Source organism: Marmota flaviventris, chromosome X (assembly GCF_047511675.1).
Source record: "Marmota flaviventris isolate mMarFla1 chromosome X, mMarFla1.hap1, whole genome shotgun sequence".
Classification (NCBI taxonomy): domain Eukaryota; kingdom Metazoa; phylum Chordata; class Mammalia; order Rodentia; family Sciuridae; genus Marmota; species Marmota flaviventris.
Window position 1 is genome coordinate 1,310,766 of NC_092518.1, and position 24,379 is coordinate 1,335,144.

The 24,379-nt window shown below is 42.4% G+C and overlaps 1 protein-coding gene across 3 annotated transcripts in view; it reads right to left on the reverse strand.

Annotated features, from left to right (window-relative positions):
• LOC114106897 (zinc finger protein 709-like) overlaps positions 1-24,024 on the reverse strand; it is a 49,886-nt gene extending 25,862 nt beyond the window's left edge. Inside the window, exons 1-3 of one of the 3 annotated variants that reach the window (XR_011705705.1) lie at positions 23,885-24,024; positions 16,287-16,378; positions 14,383-15,020 (exon numbers count right to left, since the gene is read on the reverse strand). Coding sequence is in view for 2 of the 3 variants with exons in the window: in XM_071606567.1 (XP_071462668.1) it covers positions 13,135-13,155 (21 nt within the window). In the remaining variant the exon portion in view is untranslated. Of the gene's footprint in view, positions 1-13,134; positions 13,245-14,382; positions 15,021-16,286; positions 16,379-23,884 lie in introns of those variants that run through there. The other 2 variants (XM_071606568.1, XM_071606567.1) reach the window with 2 other exon arrangements.
• Between the last annotated feature and the right edge of the window lie 355 nt (positions 24,025-24,379).

Consider the following 24,379-nt stretch of genomic DNA (forward strand, 5'->3'; position numbering starts at 1 on the left):
GTGAGGTTTTTCTCAGGATGCTTTGAATCCTTAGGACAGGTGAGTGAATCCCTTAGCCTAAGCAGAAATAGCCCTCTCCACAGCATGTACTGCAGACCCTTTTCAAATGCTATTTGGATCAATTCTAGGGATTGGCAAATTCAGGGGTTATTTTACTTATTCTCATGCATATTTTAGGCACTGACAAAACAAGCAAATTGCTGTCAAAAAATTATTCCAAGTCAAAGCAAAAATAGGCCTTAATGTGGAACACCAAAGAAGGAATATTCAAACAAAAAATGATTGAGAGAAAAAAACAAAAACAAAAACATTGCATCCCCAAACCCTTTTCCCACTTGGTGGACTCATGTTTGGCTGAATGGGTTTTATAGTTACCTCAGACTATGACTAAAACCTTAAATTATAAATCACAGCCACACAGAGATGACACAGTTCTTCCTGGTGGCATGTTTCAGGAAGCAAAATACAAATAGGTACACCTGCAGAGTCTTCCCTACAGTGGCCAAGGACAGGTCAATGGAGGTCACTTAAACCACATGCTGGCAGCAGATCAGAACGCAGGTTCTTGCTGGATAAGCTCTTTCTTCTCTTGGCTGAATACTGAGATAGGGGCCAAGTATACCAGGGTTCCACAGAACAGGGGGGGATGCCCACCTGTGGCACACACCAGGTTGACCCTGGGGCCTAGCGTAACAAGGCTCCACAGCAGGGGGAGATGCCATACCTGCAGCACACACCTGGGTGCCTGTGCAAAGAGAGGGATGGAAGGAGCCCGAGAGGCCCCACGATAGGGGGCATGGTCCCTGGTGATCACCAAAGCCACCAGGAAAATGAATGTGAGTGTGGAGAATGAGGGGACTCTGAGCTCAGGCAGTGCAGGGAAGAAAGTGACAGTGAAGAGCAGATCCAGACACGACTGGGTGGTGGTGGCACAGGAAGGTCATCAGGCCAAGAGTAAATGGGCATCTGTGCAAGTGCCTCCAGATCCCAGGTCCAGTGGTTTCCAGGCCTTTATGGTAGAATGACCACATCAGAGCAGAGCAAGGACACCAAGAAGATTATAGCAACATGCAGGACCCCCTGCAGCACAGGGCAAGCACTGGATAGCAGGACTCCTGGGAATTTATTGGCTGTAGTGTTGAGAATGGTATTGCCCTCATGAGTGCTGACCAAGTCAGGGGTGCTGCACCCACTGTGGACTTCACGAGGGCCATGACCACTGGGTAAGAAGATTGCAGCTCTAAAGTGTCTGGAAACCTTGAATTCAGTGCTCCTGAATTCCCACCAGAGACCCTGCTGTATAATTTCCAAACAAGAATTCCTGGCTATGACCTGGGATATTTTTTACCAGTGGAGGTCCCATTAATGATGTGGGGCAGATGAGGCTGGACACCCAGGGAATATTCAGGGAGCCAACTTACTAGCTGCAGGACTTAGAGGGGTATTCCTAAAATTTTCTGGACCTCGAGTTTGAAATTTCATTGTTTACACCCAGTGGGAGGGGGTGGAGGTGTACATTGTTTCTAGGAGTCTATATAAAGTTTGTTTTTTCTTTTTTAGTTCACAGAAAGTGCTTTTTGTACCATTTGTGAGATTAGTCAGAGGTTTTCTAAGCATTACCAGAAAAGGAGAAGTAAGGTCATCAAGTCTGAGTTCTAACCCACTTTCAGTTCTTTGAAAAACCTTTTCCTGACATTGTGTTTAAAGAAAACTATGGTGAGAATCTCTGGAGAAGCTTATTTAAGATTCTGAGGTGGAGAAGGGAGTGCCACTACTTTAGGACATCAGACTGGGACCCTTCTTACCTTGCCTTTGGTCACACACTGTGTAGGAAAAAAATCATCACATGATATTCTCAGGGTTACTGAGGTACCCTAAACACAGAGAGAAGTCCAGCCTGGATTTTCTGGCATATTCCACCTAATATTAATCATGAGGAGAGAAGCTAAGTGGATGTCAGTTTTTAAAATTCACTGATGTCAAAAACCTTCAAGAAGAAAGGGACTAGCTGCAAATGTGAAATAAGGACTTGTAGTGCTGCATCTACTGACATGGACAGTAGTGGGGTCCACACACACAGAAGCAGCAAACTCACCACCTGAGATAGGGGAGTGCTAGGTGTTAGAGCACCTGCCTAGCATGCACAAGGCAGGATTGGGACCCTGGCACCAGAAAAGGGAAAGAGAAAGAAAGCAACTCAAGTATTTTGAGAAGGTGCCTTTTGAAGCAATAAATACAAATGACATTTTTTTTAAATGCTCTTTAACGTGCCTATATACAACACAACACATGAGACTTAGAACAAGCAGGAGTGACACAGTGGTGGTCCCAGAGTCATCCACAGACTGAACAGGCATTAAGAAAAAGAAAGAGGCCAGCAGCAGGACACACAAGGGCACAATTCTATGGTCCAGCTGCAAGAAGGCTGAGGCAGGCTGAGCAAAAGTTCAGGGCCAGCCTCACCCCATCTCAGAAAAGAACAAAAGAGCTATGGTGAAGCTCAGTGGTGGAGCACTCCTGGTGAAATCTGAAGGAGGGAAGGAAGCAAAGGGGAAAGGAAGAGACATTTCACCAATCTGTACTTAAGGCTGGAGTGGAGAAGCCTCAACTAACATACATAATCTGTAATAAAACTTTATAAAGACACAATTAAATTGTGAAGTCAGAAAAGAACAATTGATTTTGAGAAAAAAAAAATAGTGGGCAGCAACATTGTGAGAAAAATCAAAGAAATCAATAGTTGCATTACACAGTGAGGATGAAAGCACTGCACTAGGGAGGGTATGTACAGAAAAAGGTGACTTGATCCCGTGTATGTGTGTGCACATGGGTGTGAGTGTGCATGTATGGGTGCCAAAACTCACCTCCCAGGTGTTTGCTTTTGTCATTTCACTTGTGCTCTAGAGAACACTTACATGAGCACCAGGCAATGTTCCATAGCCCCCGTGACTCTGCAAAGTTGTTTAGCTCATGCCTGGTGCACACAGGGAACAATAAATTGTTTTTAAAAAATCTGATAATTACTCACTGTGATTACTTAAATTTCATCCTATCATAAGGTCTTAATAGAAATAGTCTGTTCCCTTAAATATTTGAACAGACCTTCCACCCTGTTTTTAACAAAAATTATCTAAAATAAACTTTTTCCAAATGGACTACAGTTTAGTCCAACCAGACTAATAAAAATTTAGAGTATAAGATGTGAATTAATGTTCTGATGATGCTCAGAATCATTCTAGAATCTTAGAAATTGAATGGCAATAATATACATAAACACATTATGTATATTAAGTAATTCTTGCTTCTTAACCAGTTAACACTTGGAAATTCTACACAAAAAGGCACATTTTGATTTACATCAGGATTTCAAGAAACATCCAGGAGTTGGGCATCGTAGCATGTCTGTAATCCCAGTGGTTATAGAATGAGGATCGCAAGTTCAAGACCAGCCTCAGCAACATACTGAGGCCCTTGAAAAGAATTTACCAGGATCTTCAAACAAAATTAAAAAATAAAAATATCTAGGGATGTGATCAGTGCCTAAGTACTCCAGATATGATGATAATGGTGGTGGTGGTGGTGGTGATGATGATGATGATGATGATGATGATGATAATGTTTATTATGGCATAATATGTGAGAGATGACTACAGATGAAAAAAAAAACTTAAAATATAGAAAAATTAAATCTAACAAGAAGAGATATTTAACTGGGAGAAACATGTTGCTTTCACATCTTCATGCTGAAACAATCCCTACATCCACTCCAGGGTGCACTCTCATTACCTCTAAATAGACAAAAAAGAAATGAAGGCACACACCCTTTTTACACATACAGTGGTTTCCTGAAAAAAAAAAAAAAAAAAAAAAAAGGTTCCTTGCTGAAGGGGTTGAATGACTAATTCCAGTGAAAAACCGGGCTGAGATAGGGGATCACAAGTTCAAAGTCAGCCTCCACAACATAGTGAGGACCTAAGCAATTCAGTGAGAATATGTCTAACTATTTGAAAAAAAAATTAAAAAGAACTGGGATGTGGCTCAGTGGTTAAGTGTCTCTGAGCTGAATCCCTGGTACCAAAACAAGTAAAATAAAATAAAGTAAAAAAAATTCCCTCAAGTTTGATGAGTAAGTCTAAAACAAACTGGAACAACTGAAGATCTCACCACATTTTTATATACAAGGCTTTTCTCCAGAGTGAGTTCTCCCATGATACTCAAAAAGAACCTGGAAAGGTGAAAGTTCTACCACATTGTTTAATAGGGTTTCCCTGATGTGAATCCTTTTATGTCTTTGGGGGAAACCATGAAAGCTGAATACTGCCCCACATGGCTTATCCACAGGATTTTCTACAGTCTGAGTCCTTTCATACAACTGAACAAAACTGGAACACCTGAGCCCTTTGTATTTCTTATTTGCATACAATTTATTCATTTTGTCATGAATCTTTCAAGAAGAATCTTCCCAGTCCTTGGAAAAAAGTGGGAAAATTAGAAGACTTCCCACATTTATCACATTCTCAGGGCTTCTCTCCATGAGTATTTTCATATAGGAGAAGGAAAGCAGGGCTGGGATGGGAAGCTAACAGGATGTATCAATCCTCCACATTCTGAGGATCCCCCCCCCCCCGCCAGTGTGAGTGAAATGGTTTTGAAGGCACCAGGGAAAATGGAATGATTTTCCAATTTTTTTACATTTAAAGCATTATTCAGTTAGATGTGGTCATGTATGCCCTTAATCCCAGAGTCTTGGGGAGCTCAGGCAGAAGGATCACAAATGTGAAGCCAGACTCAGCAACTTAGGAAGACACTAAGGAACTCCTCAAGTCCCTGTCTCAAAATAAAAAGTAAAAGGAATCTGGCTCAGTGATGGAGGGCCCTCAGACTAAATCCCCAGTATGATTTATAGATAGATAGATAAATAGATAGATAGAGAGATTGATTCATTGATTCTGATATGTAGCACTTTCTTCTCTTTGTGACAATACTGATTTCCCACATTTCACATTCAAAGAATTTTTCTACAGAAAACTGACTACATGTTAAAAGTGAAACTTTGTTAACAGAAGACTTTGCCAATTGTTTTCATGAGTACAATTTCTCTGCATGATGTGTTCCTTCATGTAAACGAAGCTGAACAGATGTAACAAAGGCTTTTCCACATTGCTTCCAATTATAGAACTTCTCTCCAGTATGTGTTCTTACATATCTTTGAAGGTCACTGGAACTAGCAAAGGCTTTCCCACAAAGCTTACACTCATAGGGCTTCTATCCAGTATGAAGTTTTTCATGTGAGTAAAGGCCAGAGGACTGAGTGAAGGCTTTTCCACACTGCTGGCACTCATAGGGCTTCTCTCCAGTATGAGTTTTTTCATGTGACTGAAGGTAACTGAATCTAGCAAAGGCTTTGCCACACTGCTTACATTCATAGGGCTTCTCTCCAGTATATGTTCTTCCATGTCTCTGAAGGTTATTGGAATTTGCAAAAGCTTTTCCACACTGCTTACATTCATAGGGCTTGTCTCCAGTATGTGTTCTTCCATGAATCTGAAGGTAACTGGATGTAGCAAAGACTTTGCCACACTGCTTACATTCATAGGGCTTCTCTCCAGTATGAATTTTTTCATGTGACTGAAGGCCAGAGGACTGAGTAAAGCCTTTTCCACACTGCTTACACTCACAGGGCTTCTCTCCACTATGTGTTCTTCCATGAATCTGAAGGTTACTGGATCTAGCAAAGGCTTTGCCACACTGCTTACATTTATAGGGCTTTTCTCCAGTATGAGTTTTTTCATGTGAGTGAAAGTTACTGGATCGAGCAAAGGATTTCCCACACTGCTTACATTCATAAGGCTTCTCTCTAGTATGTGTTCTCTGATGTATTCTAAGTAAACTGGGATAAGCAAAGTCTTTTCCACATACCTTACATTTGAAATGTGCATTCCCCTTGTGTGGGATCCTGTGCCTTTGAAGACTTGAGTGTGAAATAAAGGATTGACCACCTTGTTTACATTCACAGAGTTTCTCTCCAGAATAAGTTCTTTCATGTCTTCTAAATAAAGAAGAGAAATGAAAGGTTTTTCCACATACTTCACATTGAAAAGGTTTACCTCCACTGTGTGTTCTCATGTGTCTTTGAACACCTGTGGGAGAAGATGAGGCTTCACCACTTTGAACACCTGTGGGAGAAGATGAGGCTTCACCACATTGTTGATATTCATAGTGTTGCCACCCAGTATGAGTATCTTCATGTCTTTGAATGTCACTGGAAATGAAGACTTTCCCACGTACTGTACTTTCATATGGTCCATCTCCAGTTTTTGTTAACACTTGTTTGTGAACACTTTTGAGAGAAATCAGGGATTGCCTATACTGTTTAAATTCACATGGCTTCTGAGATGTGATCTGCCTATGAAGGAATGAAGGGCATATGAATTCTTTGGCACACATAGAACAACCACAAGGATTTACTCTAGTTTTCTTTTCTTTTTTGAGAGAGAGAGAGAATTTTTAATATTTATTTTTTTAGTTTTTGGTGGACACAAGGTCTTTGTTTTTATGTGGTGCTGAGGATCGAACCTAGGCTGCACGCATGCCAGGTGAGTGCACTACTGCTTGAGCCACATCCCCAGCCTGGATTTACTCTATTAAAAGTTTTCTTTGTCCAGTAAAGAACTGAGATCACATTGAAACTTTCCCCACACTATCTTCTTGGCCGTTGAAGTTTACCATATGGCTTCTTTGAAGAATGACCAGCACATTATCAATGCTTGATTCATTCATGATTTTATACTTATTTATAGATCCTAGGCTTACATTACTACCAACATCAGGTAAAGGCTAGGTTTCCTGATATGTTTAAATTGCCTGAAAATCAAGAGATTGAAAGGAAACAATCCTTTGCAATGCAGCCTCTCTATGGTGATTATCCAAATAGTGATATTCACATGCAATTTCATATATTTTTGGCATGTCAAGTACTTTGAAAAGACTGAATATCTGTTACAGCTAAGTATATATTTCTGGGAAAAATATTATAAGAATAAATACTTCTCAAATTGTGCATACTTCTTTGGTTGGTCTGTTTTAAAAATTATATGACATTCTCAGATTCCCTCAAGAATTTCTCTTGTGAGCACAATTACCTTAGAATGCTCTCAGCCTTCACAGGAGGGAAAGATGAGTGAAAACAGGTGTCTTGGATACAGATCACATAATGATCCAGGCAAACTGAAATCCAGGTGGCCAAAGGCACTACATCCTCAATTTTGTAGACAAAACTCCATTTAGTATACATTCAAATGTGAAACACTAAAATACTTTTAATGAGCTCACAAGAAATTTCATGATATTTATTTATTTGTGGTTAGAAATATTTAGAGAAAAATAAGTAGGGATTGAACATAGGGCACTTAATGACTGAGCCACATCCCCACCACATATGCCATTTTGACACAGTACTCAATAACTTGCTCAGGACCTTGTGAGAGGCTGAGGCCAGCATTGAAATTTATGATTCTCCTGCCACAGCCTCCCCAGCTAAGGAGAATACAGTCATGCACCATTGCACCTGTGGAAATTTAGTTTTGCAAAAGAGCAAGTTATACAATTCTATACTGATGAGAATAAGGGAAAAATTAAAAACTCATAGCAAAATGACAACAGGGAGCCTGGAACCATCTCAGTACTGCCAAGAAGTAGAACAGAAATGGAAACACAAGCAGAACCACCAGAACAATGTCATCATGCCCCAAAGCCCTGAAAGGTTCCCAACAGGTACATGAAGCAGACATAGAAGAATGCAGAGCAGCAAGCATGGTGTGACCTTCACTAGCCCTTCAGGCTGACCCTCTCTGATGCAGGACACTGGCCTGAAATCTCAGTGTGAGAGCCTGGTCACTGGCTCCAGACCACATGCAGCACATCTTATCCAAGTTTAGGCAATTCCTACTAATATCACCATGGAAATATCTTAATGTCTTAACACCAACTCTCACTCATCTACGTCAGAAGTGATCACTGTGAAAAATCAGCAGGAATTCCTTAGAAGGATTCAAGTAAACAAACAACCTGTGTCTGGCAAGAACAGCAAATTATTGTCTACCCACAACCACCACCTAAAATTTGATCAAGAAATCTTCAGAGAGTTTCTTTTAGAAACCAGGTTTCAAAAACACCCAGGTTCAGGAGGCTGAGGCAGGAGGCTGGCAAGTTCAATGCCAGCCTTAGCACTTATTTAGGCCCTTAGGAAGTTGGCAAAAGCCTGAATCAAAGTTAACAAAAAAAGTTAAGGGGAAAGGTGCTGGGGATTTGGTTCAGTGGTTAAGCACCTGAGGGTTCACTGCACAGTATGCTCCCCCAATAAAACCACTGAGATTTCTGAGGAAAGAAGGAAGCTCACAGACTAGGAGGAAACAATTCAGAGAGGCCTATGACACTCATGCTCAGCAGTGGTTGCTCACAGGCTGGGTTCTGCAGAGCAAAGGCACAGCAGAGCTTTAGATAGCACCACTGTGTGTTAAAGCAGAGGACCCAGCACAACTACCAACAAAAACCAGACAAGTGAGGTTTTGCTGTTTCTACTCTTCTTCTCTAGTTTCTGGTGTATGGAGAAATGAGGCCAGGGGACACTGAGATCTAGCAGCAATACTTTATTGGTGGCACCACAGCCCAGAAAAATAATTTCCAAAGCCTGAGCCCTGAGTACAGCAGGGCTTTTACTTTTATACATAAAAACTTTTGAGGACATCCAGGCAAGGGAGCTGGGGCAATACATTGGAGGGAGAATTTTATATTTCTTATGTGAAAATAAGCTTGTCAATGGCCTAAAGACTCAGCTCAGACATATTAGGGACTTTTACTATGCTCAACCTGAAGAGGGATTGTTCCTTCCCTGCTACTTTGTTGGCTGCATGTGCTACTGCATTACAGGTACCTGAAGCTGCTGCTAGCCTGCATGGTGAAATGTTAGAGAGCACAGCTCCTGGGTGTCAGTCTGCAAATCCAGAGCCTGCCATCTCTGAAACTGGTAAAGTTTCCATTCTGTTCAATGACCCTAGCATTCAGGGAAATCTTTCAAAAGAGCTGAACACAAAATATTTACTAAACATAGCTCATAGACATAGTCTCTATACAAAGGCATGAAGCCTTCAACAAGCAGGACCCACATTATAGGAGAAAAGAAAGAAACACATTTTTTTTAAGTTGTTAATGGAACTTTATTTATTTGTATATGGTGCTGAGAATCCAACCCAGTGCCTCATGCATGCTAGGCAAACGCTCTACCACTGAGCCAGAACCCCAGCCCCAAGAAACACATTTTCATTCGCTTATCAAAAAAAAAAGTACAAAGAATACTGACATACAGGAAAACATAACTCATGAATGGAAAATAAAACATATGAAATTGACCATCCTTGAGTAAGATAAGACTCCAGAATCCCTGGGCTAAATTTCCTATTCATTTATTTGTTTATATTTTGTACCAAGGATTGAACCAAAGGTTGCTTAAAAAATAAGCCACATCGACTGCCCTTTTTTAATTATTTCTATTTTGACAGAGGAATTCTCTAAGTAGTTCAGCACCTAAGTTGTTGAGGATACCTTTTAACTTGGGATCCTCCAGCCTAAGAGTCCTGAGCTGATGGGATCAAAGGGATATGCCACTGTGGTGGCCCTAGGCTAAACTTTCATTAAGTGTCTTGAATTATTAGTATGCATGCACCTAAAACAAAACCAAAATACATCAGGCAGAGACATACAAAAGTTCCCAGGACAATGAAGAATATACTGCTACATTTGGAGACATCACCACAACTCAGTCGGTCTGTGACCATGTAGCGGAGCAACAGACAGGAGGGCTTCACTGGACATTAGTCAACAGTGAAACACACAGCCTTCTCAGAATCACAGTAAAACTCCCCAGAACATGCCCCATTCTGAGCCATAAACCTCACCTCAACAAGTGTGCAATGCAAGTGAAATCCCAAGTATGCTCAAAGAAGATGAAAGTTCAGAAATGACATCAGAAGCAGCTGGAAAACCACTAAGATGTGGGAGATGCAACACAGGACTCTAAACAGACACAGGAGGAAGAGGTGACTAAGGGGCAAACTTGACCATGTTGAGAAAAATAAAATGTACGTGTCCAACATGGGAAAAAAGCATGGATGGTGCACTGGGGTCTCTGCAGCATCCAAAGCACATTCCAGAAAAGAAGAGTTAAAAGCAACCATTGAACCTGGCATTTAAGGAAAGCAGAGAACGAAGAGCAAGGTAAGTGTAAATTAAGCACAGGCAGGAAACAGAGGGTGTTGGTGAAACCACAATCAAGAAATCAGCAGTCTGCAAAACCAAGTTCTTCATGAACATCAGCATTACTGACAAACTAATATGTGGCTAAGGAAACAGAGGACAGGAGTGAGGTTATGGCTCAGTGTAGAGTGCTTGCCTAGCACCAGTGAGTCAGTGGTTTCAATCCTTTCCACCACATCAAAGTAAATAATATAACAAAGGTATGAGGAATACAATAACAATAAACAAATAAGAAAACCAAGGACAAAAAACTACACATTAGGATTAAAGTAGCCAGTGTTACCATCCATGGGCTCTTCAACAATATCATGAACATGTGCTTCACACAAATCTGATAACTTAGAGGAACTGGTCCAATAATTTGAGAGAGACCACCTTCTACAACTTACACAGAGAGACAAATACACAAAACACATGAGCCCTTGCCTACTGAAGAAAATGACTCAATAAGTAATCCCATCAAAAAAGTGAAAGGTATGGCTCTTAGAAATCATACAGGCTGACACACACACTCCAGAACAGCCACCAATTTTATATTTTTTTTTTAGAATGCAGAAACAGAGTAAACACTTTCTAATTTCTTTTGAGGCATATGCTACAATATTATCAAAATTATGAGGAAGCTATGAATTACTCCCATGATCATAAATGCAAAATACCTCCACAACATTATTCAACTGAATCAAAAAATAACTAAAAGAACTATATACCAAGTCCAAGATGTTGAAAATAATGGAGGCTATGAGCTGCAGGGAGGTGTATGATACTATGTTTAATTGCTCACTTAAACTGTCACCTTGAGGGGCTGGGGATGTGGCTCAAGCGGTAGCGTGCTCGCCTGGCATGCGTGCGGCCCGGGTTCGATCCTCAGCACCACATACAAACAAAGATGTTGTGTCCGCCGAGAACTAAAAAATAAATATTAAAAAATTATCTCCTCTCTCTCTCTCTCTCTTTAAAAAAATAATTAAAAAAATAAACATAATATGCAGCACTGAGAACAAGATCCATCTTAAAAAAAAAAACTGTCACCTTGATTAGATTAGGAGATATGGATGTTTAATAGGCTCCTGGGTATGTCCATGAGGGTGTGTCTAGGAGGGATTGGCATGTGAGATAGCAAAGTGGAGAAATAGGATCCTGGCTTGGATGGAATAAAAGTTGGAAGAACAAGGCAGCAGCATCAGAGCAAGCTGGATTCTTCTCAAATGGCTCTTCCATTGCTGCTGTGATCACCCGAAAATATCAAAGTTCCCTTCTTCACTCTTTCAAAGCAGATTCTGCCAGGGATTCTCCAGGGAATTTCCAAAAGCACTGGATCACAGGCTAGGGTAGCACCATCAATCCCTCTTGTACTGAGCCTTCAGTATCTTGGACTGCACATCTTCTACTTCTCTAGCTCTCAAGTCTGCAGATGACCCAGCTTCTGGTCATGTAACACAATCTAATAAATATCCCTTTTGTAATTATACTTCCTCTCAATTCCTTTCATCTAGAGAACACTAATATACTATATAAGCCTACATTTGCTCTAAGAAATGAACTTTATTTAATAAAGAAGTGCATTAACTACCACACTGTGGAATATTCATAAATATATACATGAGAAACAATATTATATGCTGAATATCTTGTCCATAATAATGCAAGAGTAAAGGAAACAGGAAGAGTTATGTATGCAAATATCAAAACCATAAAGAAAAGCAGGGAAACTTATTTTCAATACTGTTTCCTTTTAGAGATTAATGGGTGATTTATCTTTAAAAGTCACTATAACTCCTGGTGTAGTGGTGTGCACTTCAAATTTTAGTAATTAGGGAGGTCAGGGCCAGAAGATGACAACACTGAAGCCAGTCTCAGCAACATAGCAAAGTCATCAGAAATATAGTGAGACTTGCTCTTAATCAAGAATTAAAATGGGGGAAAGAGGCTGTCATTCAGTGAAAGAGCACATGACTAGCATGTGTGAGATACTTGGTTTGAAAATTAGAACTACCAAAAAAAAAATCAGCAAAATTAGGTAATCTGTACATCTACTACTAAAACAAAATTTAAAATATATAAATAAACAGAAATAAAAAACACTGGGGATGTGCTCAATGGTCAAATGCCTCTGGGTTCAATCCCTAGAGAAACACCCACCCACCAAGAAAATGCTTTCACAAACTTGAAACTGTTTTTTGAAGGATAACAAGAATGAGCAAGTCCCTGGATTAAATCCCAGCACTCAATACATAAGTAAATAAATCAATGATAGTCCATTGTCTTGGGCTGGGGAGTAAGCAAGAGTAGAGCATTTGATAACCATGCATGAGGTCCTGGGTTCAATGTGAAGAAGACCACAAACACACACACTCTCACACCCACAAAGAAACTATACTAAAATACATCTCATGAATGACAAAAATGATTATTATAGAAAAGGTACAAATGAGAAGCATAAAATACAATAAAATCAATAGAAACACAATATGATTTCTTACCAAGTGGATTAAAGAGACTGAACTTCCCCATGATCTACAATCTCTGAAAAAAAACCCTGAGCATGCTGTGAAATCCAGGGCCAGATGTGCTGTGCTTTTTGGTGAAGTTAAGAGAAACTACTTCTGAAAATGGAAATACCAGACCATATCTAAGATTAGTCAAAATCCTGTACAGATCACAATGACTGTAGACAGAGTATTTATGTAACTCCCAAATTTCATAAGCTAACAGTCCAGCTCCCAAAGGGGTGGCCCAAGGACAAGGCACTTTTTTTAATACCTGTGACTGAACCCAGAGGCAGTTTACCACTGAAATACATCCCAGTCTTTGAAGTCTCACCAAGTTGTATAAAGTCTCCATAAGTTGGTAAAGCTGTCCTCAAACTTGAAATCCTCCTCCTGCCTCAGCCTCTGAAGCAGCAAGAAGTTCAGGTGTGCACTACTGCAACTTGCCATAAATCGGGATTCTTTTTTTTTTTTTTAAGAGAGAGAGAGAGAGAATTTTAATATTTATTTTTTTTTAGTTTTCGGCGGACACAACATCTTTGTTTGTATGTGGTGCTGAGGATCGAACCCGGGCCACACGCATGCCAGGCAAGCGCGCTACCACTTGAGCCACATCCCCAGCCCAAATCGGGATTCTTAATAAATAGAAATGTATGTACTTTTCATAAATCTACTTCTTTCTTCCCTCTTTCATAATATTTCATCATTTGGTTTTGAATAAATAATCTTGGGCCTGAGATAAGTGAGCAGATCATTTCAAACTGACAAACACAGAAATGGCTGATGCTGAGGGAGCAAACCTATTAGGCTCAAGGGTCAGGAAAGATCCCTGCCAGCTGGGACATTCTCACATCTGGTCATGCCCACTGAAACATTCCATGGTCACTCTCCCGGGAGACCTGGACCATGACTCCAGACTATGAGGCTTTTCAGGTTTGCACAGCACTGCATTGGGGTGTTTGGATTTTATCCTCTGTGAGTTTTTGCTCTTTCACACTGTGAGAGAATGCAAGGGTCAGGAATCACTGGTGACCTGGCCCCTCAGCACCAGCATCCACAGGCTGACTGGCCACCTGTCTCCAAGGAATGGGAACAGGGCTTGGGGAAAACAAGATCCTAAGAAGTTAGTTGTCTAGATGAAGCTTGTTCCAGGACACTCCTTAGCCCCAAGCCCACATCTGATTCCCCAAGAGGCTGTACCTCACACCTTAGGGTGTCCTCTAAGAAGAGCTGACTCAGGGCCTAAAATTCCTTGTACCATGCAGGGCACAGGACAGCTGCGGGCACATGGTGGCAGCCCGAGGAAAGGATAGTGGCTGTGAATATAGGACTCTCTGAGGTGTCCAAAGAAAACCTGGCTGAGAAAATCAGATTTGGTGTCAATACCTAAAAAAAGATAAACAAGAAGCACAAGATTTTCGCAGGTGTGAAATGAAGTTCTCTATGAACTTGCTCTGTAGCAATGAACCTTCAGACCACTTGACTTTGGGGAACTAGACCACTATGAGGGTATAAGACAGGGTTCTGTACGGTTGGCACAAATTATCTTGGGCTCTCTTAAGCTCTTTCAAAGCCAATTACCTTAATTTCTGTATTAGTCCAAAATTCTCCAAACAAATGAACTTCTAAGAATATACTACTAACCTTACCCAACATATAACCACCATCTCCCAAAGCTAACAATGTAATAACAGACCTACAGAAGAAATTTCCCCCTTTTCACTGTAGCCACCCATCTGATGATCCTACCAATGCACTTGGTTAATGTATTCATAAATAACTTTCTTTTACAAATGTTCTTGTCAGTCATGCACAGTGGGGCACAACTGTAATCCCAGCAGTTTGAGAGACTGGGTCAGGAGAACTGCTAAATTCAAAGCCAGCCTCAGTGACTTAGTGAGGCCCTAAGGAACTTAGGTGAGATCAAGTATCAAAAGAAAATATAAAAATGGATGTGGATATGGCTCAGTGTTTCATTACCCCTTGGTCCAATCCCTGGTATAAAAAAAAAAAAAAATGTAATCTCTTCCAGAGTAGGATACATACATCATTCAGGATAAGTTAAATCCATGTTCATGAGGATGGTCATTAATATTTGTGTCAAAATAAACTATTTTTTTCAGGTACAATGGCCAGTGCCTTTAATTCCAACAGCTTGAGAAGCTGAGGCAGGAGGATCAGATATTCCAGGTGAGGCTGGACAACATAGCCAGATCCTGTCTGAAAATAAAATTTAAAAGGGTTGGGGATAAAGGGCAAGAGAATAAATCAGACATTATTATCCTATTTTCATAATGACAATATGACTGGTATGAATGGACATTAGGTACAACCAGAAAAAGGAGAAGTTACAGTCTATTTATATATGATGTGTCAAAATGCATTTTACTGCATTGTATAAGTAGTAAAAACCAAGTAAAATAAATAAATAACTTCTGCCAAAATCAACAAAACAAACAATCAAACAAAAAAAGGGCTGGGGATGTACACCAAGATTCAATATCCCTAGTACCAATAACCCACTGCCTTATTTCATTTAAAGCAGCTATTTACCCAAACACAAGATGTGCCAAGACTATTCTTTCCCCTCAAGTATGATATTCAGAAACAAAAGAAGAGTGTTATTCTTGCCAGAAATAGTGGCACAGGCCTGTAATCCCAGCGACTCAGGAGGCTGAGGCAGGATGATCACAAGTTGGAGGACAGTGTCTAAAACAAGTGGTAAAGGATCTATTTAAAAGGGGGAGGGGGGGTTCCTGAGGATTTCACTGATAAACCTTCTCTAGTTTTGATCCCCAATACAAAGAGAAAATATTCCTTGCAATACTTCACTAGAGGAAAAGTGAAAACTAATAGACTGTTCATTTGAAACACAGAAAGAAAAACAGATATTTGAGAATGATGGGAAGTGGAGAGGAAGATGGCATTTTAGAAGCAGGAGGCAACTGCAAATGAAGGACCTACAACAGCCTTCGGAGAAACTAAACTGGGGGAAGGAAAGTGGATTTGCGATCCTGCTTCCTACACATTTGGAAGAGTGGGGGCGGGCCACCAGCAGGGAGGGGAGGGGAAGCTGGAGACCTGAGCCGCCCATTCAACAATGGAAGCCACTGGACGGAGCCCAAGGCCAACTACCAGCGAGAATTGGGCCTCATGCTCCACAGCTGAGGTCAGGGACCAGCCCACCCCTCAGGCCCAGGGAGCAGAAGCTCAGGGCCATACCCCACAGAGGACTAGACCACACCCTCTGCACCAATTTCTGGCACCCAACACCCACCTCACCCCGCAGACCAGTGGCAGAGGCTTAGGGCCAGTCACCAGGGAGGTGACTTCAAGTTTCTACCATCCAGCCCAACCCCCAGGACAAGGGGACAGAGACCCAGGGCAACCTCCAGAGGAGACTCCACCAGGCTCTGCAGCTCACCTGTTTGCAGGGCCCCAAGGCAGGTGCTGACCCTGTACCTCCAGCCCTGGACACAAACTCACCATTTTTGTCTTCCTTGGGGACCTGGAGTTCTCTTAGGAACCTCTGAGCACGAGAGATCTCAGAGACACAGGCTGCTCAGAATCACCTAGGCCTTTTGGGAAGAGCACATAGGGCCAGGAAAGGGAAGAGCTGAGTTGGTGAGGAAGAAAAGCCCAAGAGATTACAAAAGCCCACCCTTCCCCTGTGTTCAGAAACCTGATTGGGCAATTCCACCCCAGCATCCCTAATGGGCTGCCTCCAGGAACACCTCTGCATTGTGACTGACAGCTAAGGTTATGAAATCACTACCTAAAATTCCCTAGAGTGACAGATCCTTGGTCCCAGCCCTTTTCAGGTGGAGTGTCTTTGCTGGGCTGGAAAAAAATATCCAACTTAGAAGCCTTTGCTTGGAACTTGGTAAGGATGGGATTGACCTATGGCTTCGGAAGACTGCTTTCCCAGCATGGGTGATGCCCTGCATGTTAACTCCACCACAGAAACAAAGAACTATTAACAAAAGAAGGTACTTGGGGAGTCTGAGGCAGGAGGATCCCAAGGTTCAGGTCAGGATCTACAGTGTTACCCGTGTTTACTGTGACAGGTCCTTGCTTCCCCAAATGCTGAAGTATAACACCAGAGAAGCACGTGGAGAGTGGAAAGTGCAAGGCTTAATTAAGGGAGAGCAGAAAAGATTCATACCCACCCCCCAGGAGGAAGGGGACTGGAAAGGAGAAATCCCTGGAAAAGGGAGGTCTTCTCCCTTTTACATCTAAGGTCATCTTTTGTCCTCCCACATCCCTGTCCTTTATTTCTCTTTATTGTGCATGTGATGGGGGATGCAGGTGGAAGGCCAAAGGGTGGGAAACAGGTGGACTGGTGGGGCAGGGAGCAGAAACCTGGGCAGGAACAGCCTAGGGTGGTTTGATTAGCATCTCCCTGTTTTACTGGGAACTACTTCATTAACCCTTATTTAGGACCTCCCCAGGGTCATGGGACATTAATATTTCAATTTCTCAGCTGTTTTTCTGGTTTTCCCAGGCTCAGATTACACTCCATTTTCTTTATGGTTCCAGTTGGACCACATTAATCTAGCTACATAAATTCTTTTTAAATCTGGCTTCACAAACAGGGAGATCCTAGCTAAAAATTAATTAAAGAGGGTTGGGGATGTACCTGAGAGGTCAAGCCCCACAGGGATTATTCCACAGAACCTCAAAGAAAAAGATACCCATATACATATATAGTATCACCTGGTGCAACCTCAGGCCATAGTCTCAAAATTTTTGAAACAATATTTAAAGATATCACATATATCACACATATATGATATCTAAAAATAAAAACAGTTTGACAATTATTTCAGTAATTCTCATCACCTTCTGCCCACTGATCTTTTGAGGAGATAGCCTGAACTAAGAAAGGAAGCAATTGGTGTTGGTGATTTGGCTCAGTGTTCTCTCCCCAGCAGAATGGAGGGGGGGAGGGGGGGAGTCAATTCCCTAAGGCAGCAATGTGGGGTTGAAATAGAATGAGCACCTTGTGCTTAATGTCCATGTTCTACATTCCACTCTTAGGGAGTTCTAGGAAGCGACCTGACTCTGGTGATCCCACACATCAGGTCATCTGTTTACCCCAAATCCAAACAGAAAAGGTCATGATGAAAAGCAGGAAAGGAACTTTGATCAGTGAAGCTACCCCAGGAAGACAAGGGCACCATGTTCTTAGCCATCTCTTCAGGGGCTGTCTAGGACTCTCAGGTTTTATAGAAAGGGTAAACAGTCATAGGCATGTGTGTAGAGGGAAAACTGTATGTAGGCTTGGTGTCATCTGTGGCTTCAGGCATCTGTGGGTCTCATAAAATGTCTGTGAGCTCATGGTCACGTTTCCCCTTGACACACTTCACCCCATTGCACAGGCTGACCGGAATTGACCTCTCAGGAAGGGCCCCCCTCCCTTGTGTTCTTTCTTTATCAGTGGTTCAGAGGCACCAACATTTTCAAGAAAAGCCACAAGCCCACCTGCTCCTGCCTGGTAAGCACCATATCCCTAGATGCTGACCCAGGGCTCTCAGCTTCCTGGGTTCCAACTGATAGTTAAACCAGAAAGAAACAATACACACATATACCCATTAAAAAAGAAAAGAAAAAAACTGAAAATATATGTAATGAGTGACAAAAGATTATAATACAAAAGATACACAATGAGAGGCAAAAAATTCAATGGAAATTCTCCTTTCTTACAAAGGAGACTGAACTTTCCCATAATCTACACTCTTGGAAAAACAAAGAGCATTTCAAGAAATTATGTGAAATTCAGGGCATGGATTATTGTGGGTTTTTTTGGGAGAACTTAAGGAAAACTACATCTAAAATGAAAATAGTACACTGTATCTAAGACCAGAGAAAACATTGTACAGAACAGAGAGAGAGTAGAGAGAGCATTTATGTTACTCCCAAGTTTCATAAGCTAAAAGGCCAGCTCCCAAAGGGGTGGCCCTAAGAGGAGGCATTTAGGAGGGAACAGGAATCAGGTGACAAGGTGGGAGTGCTCATGAAGGGGATCAGCAACCTTACTTAGACATATATATCTCTCCTTTTCAGAAAACAGGTGTCATTTGTTATTTCACTGATAAAGTATACAGTGATTTTTAAATGATCACAGTTGGGTATTTTAGGTATTGCCAAAATTGTCCTTAAAACATCCAATGAAGATGGGTGTGATGGTGCACACCTGTAACCCCAGCAGTTCAGGGGGGTCAGAAGCCCAAGAAGATGTAGCAAGACCCTGACTCAAAAGAAAGAATCTAAAAGGGGCCAGGGATGTGGCTCAGTGCCTAAGCACCTCTGGGTTCCATTCCTGATACCAAAAAACCACACAGCTAACATGAACCTGCCAAGTCCAGACAACAACAGCAACAACAAACTGTCATCCCCTGTCAAATTCATCACCTTGTGAAAGACTGTAACTAGTTTACATAAAATCACATTCATAAGTTTATCCACTGCAATTTTTGTAGAAATGAATTCATTTCCTGCAGCAATAATGGTAGACAGAGTTTCTCTGTATCTTAAGTGGCATTCCAGAATCTAGGACATGGATTTCAATTGGAAATCATTGAAAAGACAAGATCAAATCTCACCAATTCTCTATGCATACTCAGGAGTAGCAAAAAGTAAATTAGATGTTTTGTTTGTTTATTTGTTTGTTTTTCTGTTCTGTTCTTTTTCTTTGGTTTGGGACCAGAGATTAAACCCAGAGGAACTTTACTAATGAGTCACATCCCAAGACATAAGGTCTGGCTAAATTGCTAAAGCTGTCCTCAAGTTTGCAATCCTCCTGTCTCTGCCTCTGGAACAGCAAGGATCACAGGTGTGCACCACTGTACATGGCTGTAAGTTAGAATTTTTAACAATGAAAATGTAACTATACTATTTTTTTTTTTTGAGAGAGAGAGAGAGAATTTTTTAATATTTATTTTTCAGTTTTCAGTGGACACAACATCTTCATTTTATTTTTATGTGGTGCCGAGGATCAAACCCAGTGCCCCATGCATGCCAGGCGAGTGTGTTACCCTGGAGCCACATCCCCAGCCCAAAAATGTAACTAGACTTTTTAAAATCCACTTCTTTCCTGCCTCTTTAATAATAGTCCATCCCATTTGGCTCTGAATAAATAAACCTGGGCCTCAGATAAGTGAGCACATCATTCAAAGTGATACACAGAAAGCTTTGGTGCTGAGGGAGCACACATGTGTCAGGCTCAAGGGGCAGGGAAGGTCCCTGTAGCTGGGACATGCTCCCTCCTGGTCTTGCTTCCTGAAAGCCTCTAGGATCACCCTCCCAGGGACCTGGATCATGACTCCAGTCTATGAGGCTTTTCAGGTTTGCACAGCTCTGCACTGGGGTGGGTGGTGCTTAGGCTCTGGGAGAGGTTTTGCTCCTTCACACTGTGAGAGACTAAAATGGCAGGAGTCACTGTTGACCTGGCCCCTCAGCTCCAGCATCCACAGGCTGACTGTCTATCTGTCTCCAAGGAACAGAGCTTGGCGTAAACAAGGTCCCAAGGAAGTAGCTGTCTAGATGAGGCCTGTTCCAGGAGATTCCTCAGCCCAGGGTCCCCAGCAGCTTCCCTGAGAGGCTGCACCCCACACCTCAGGTGTCCTCTAGGAGGAACTGACCCAGGGCCTGAAGTTCTGTTCACCCTGCAGGGACCAGGGCAGCTGTGGGCACCTTGTGGCAGCTCCAGGAGAGGACAGTGGCTGAGGACATGGGACCCTGTGAGGCATCCAATGGGAAACTCTGCCCAAGAAATCTGACATGGTGTCTACACCTAAGGAAGATAAAGGGAGAAGCACAAGACTTTTACAGCTGTGAACTCAAGTTGTCTATACAGTTGCATCTACATCAAAGAACCTTCAGAGTACTTGACTTGGCTAACTAGACCACCATGAGGGTGAAAAGGCAGGGTTCTGTATGGAGAGCAAAAATTATCTTGGGCTATATTAAGTCCTTTAGTAGCCAATTATCTTAATTTGTGTATCAGATCAAAATTCTCAAAACTATTAAATTTCAAACAAATGTATAATATATGATATTTCAAGATCAATGTAATATTTTGAGCAACTAATAAATTTCTGATGTTTAAAAAAAAAAAAACTAATAAATTTCCCAGAATATATCATTAACCTTACCAGACATTTAGTCCCCACCACCTACCAAAGTAAGAATGTAATAACAACAGACAAAGGAAATTTTATTTTTCTGTAGCCCACCAATCTAATGAGTCTACCAATGCATTTGGTTAATATAGTGATACACAACTTTGTTTAAGTTCACGTAGGCCAGGCACAGTGGCACACAACTGTCATGCCAGCAGCTTGAGAGGCTAAGGTAGGAGGATTGCTAAATTGAAAGTCAGCCTCAGCAACTTAGTGAGGCCATAAGGAACTTGATGAGATCAAGTCTCAAAATACAATCTAAAAAGGACTGATTGTGGCTCAGTGATTAAGTACCTCTGGGTTCAATCCTTGTCTTTCAGTGGGGGACACACACATCATTTAGGGTCACTTGAATCCATGTTCCTCAGTATAGTCATTAATATTTGGATCAAAATTATCTATTTTCCATAGCTGGGATTGCCAGTGCCTTTAATGTCAACAGCTTGAGAAACTGAAGCAGGAGGGTCAGGACTTATAGGCCACGCTGGGCAACATAGCCAGACCCCATCTGAAAATCAAATTTAAAGAGTTGGGGATGAAGAACAGAAGAATGAATCACACACTATTATCCTATGTGCATATATGACTACAGGACTGGTGTGAATCCACATCAAGTACAACCAGAAAAAGGAGCAGTGACACTCTATTTATGTGTGCTGTGTCAAAATGCATTATAATGCCATGTATAACTAATAAAAACAAATCCAAGTAAATAAATAAATTATGTCAAAGGAGGGGGGGCTGGGTATATAGCACAGGATTCAACATTTCTAGCCTTTTTCCTTTTAAAGTAATTATTTTGGCCAAACACAGGGAACTGTTAAGTGATTATTCTTTCCTCTCAAGTATAATATTCACAAATAGAAAACAAATGCTTTCAAAAGTGTTCTTCTTGCCAGGGACAGTGGCATAGGCCTTGTTAGAATGGCCTTAGGCCTGAGCCTAAGCAACTCCATTTAAAAGACCTGCAGTTTCACCAGGCACATCCACAGATCCCTCCAGTAAGGCCTCAAACAAGTTCCTTCCCCTCACCCTGATAAAGAGAGTGAAGCCTCTGGCAGGCTGTCCTTGCCTGATAAGAGGGAAAGGGAAAAGATCAGGGTGGAGACCACCAGACTAGATGTTTCTGAACCCAGGGTAAATGATGTCACTGAGAAATCTGGTGGTAGCTGAAAGGATTGAAAGGGGGGTCAAAAGCCCAAAAATTTAGTATAAATGATAGAGTTGATGAACAGGGATTCAGCCAGCAGAAACAAGGATGCACTCGAGCTGGAGAGCCTACTGAGGACCTGATATCCCATCACTTGGCATCTTTCCTGAGCCTCTGGGAGATCCTCACCGTTCTCAAACTCTACTGCCTCCTCTGGATCTTGGTGAGAGCTGCAACTCCTCTCTACAACCTCCTCCTTAACTGGTCCTCCGCTCCACCAGGAAAAGCCTGCCTTGGTTCCAGACCTGGTCACCACGGTCTGAGTGAGTGTGCATCTGCTGGACTCAAAGCCTAGGACTTAAGACCTTTGAACTTAGCATGCAGAGGGAATGTCTGTCATTAGCCTGTCATGATTAAGTGTGTTTTGCAGTGCTTAGAATGAATCTAGAACTGTTTGCTGTGAATTAATTAAGCTAGAATTGTTTGCTGGGAATTGATTATGTCTATTGCACTGCCTAGCATTAAGGATTGTTGTTTTCTTGATTAAGAACCTATACAGTTAAACTGAATTGAGTAATTTGCGTGAATAAAGCATTGAAAGGGGCAGAAGTGTGTGGACATTCTTTATTTCTCCCCTTGACTGCATAAGTCAGTTTTGCCCCCTCCAGACAGCCCTGTAATCCCAGGAACTTTGGAGGCTGAAGCAGAAGTGAAGCCAGATTTACAGATACGTAGTTAGGTAAATTGGGTCTAATATTGTGTAAGATAAATAAAACAGAGGCCCTTATAGAGAATGGAGTCCTGGAAACCAGAGCAGCAATTGAAATGTTAATGTCCCCAAGACAGGAACCCATTCTAAGGAACTGTTAATGCTAATCCAAAAGCCACCCCAGGCCCTTCCTGCCCAGATTACTCCTCCAGCCCACCAATCTCCCACCTTTTGGACCTTCCCACCTGCATTCTATCACTGCAACATAATGAGAAACAAAGTGTGGGAAAGCAGAAAGAAGACTTTAGCTATAAAAGAGGGAAGACCTTCCCCTTACAGGGATTCCACCTCTTGGGTCCCCTTCTTCCTGCGGGGAGAAGTCTTTTCTGCTGTCCTTTAATAAACCTCTACTTTCCACTCTACACTTGCCTCAGCGTGCTTCTCTGGTGTTATACTTCAGCATTCGGGGAAGCAAGGACTCGTCACTGGTAAACAGCGGTAACAGAAGGATCACAGGTTGGAGACCAGCTTCCACACCAAGTGGGTGCAGATCTCAAAATTCAGTAAAAGTGGAGGCTGGGGATGTGGCTGATAAAGCTCCCCAATTAAAAAAAAAAAAAGAAGGAAGAAATATTCCTTCCAATATTTCACTAGATGAAAAGTGACAATTAGCGGACGGTGTCCATTTGAAACGAGTGGGAAGAACGAACGTCTGGCCCAGCTGTGAGGTGGAGGGAAGGTGGGGTTTAGAAGGCAGGAGGCGCCTGCAATTTGGGGAACCTACAGCAGCCTCCGGAGGAGCTCCCCTGGGAGAAGGAGGGTGCATTTGTGGCCCTGCTTCCTCCACGTTGGGAAGAGTGGGTCGGGCCACCAGTAGGGAGCAAAGGGGACACCAGGGACCTGAGCTGCCCTTCCAAACCCAGGGGACAGGGTCCAGGGCCACCAGGCCAGCGGTGACTCAGACGCCCTCAGCAGCTCACCCACGCGTAGGGCCCCAAGGCAGGTGCTGACCACCTACCTTCAGCCCTGGTCGCAAACTCACCATTTTTGTCTTCTGTGGTGACCCAGCGTCCTCTCCAGGAACCTCCGGGCACCTGTGACAGGCTGCGCAAAATCACCTGGTTCCCTGGAGCAGAGAACTCCAGGCCTGAAGGATGAGGAGCAGAGTTGCTGAGGGAAAAAGGCCCGCGAGATTGCAGAAGCCCGCCCTCCCCCTCCTTCTATACACTGATTGGACAGTTTCCCCAGCGTCCTGCATGAATGGCCTCCAGGCCCGCCTCTGCACTTAACTGACAGCCAAGATGACCCAATCACTGGATGAAGTTGGCTAATTGACAGATTCTTAGCCGCAGCCCTTTTCAGGAAGGGCTTTTCAGCTGTGCTGGGAACCAATCCAGGTGGGAAGCCTTGGCTTAGCCTCTGGTACAGAGGTGACATCTGGCTCTGCGCTAGGCCTCAGCCATAGAGTGCTTTCTGAGCATGGCGAGCCCCTGGGTTTAACCTCAACACAAAAACAAATCACAGCTTCTCGGGGAGG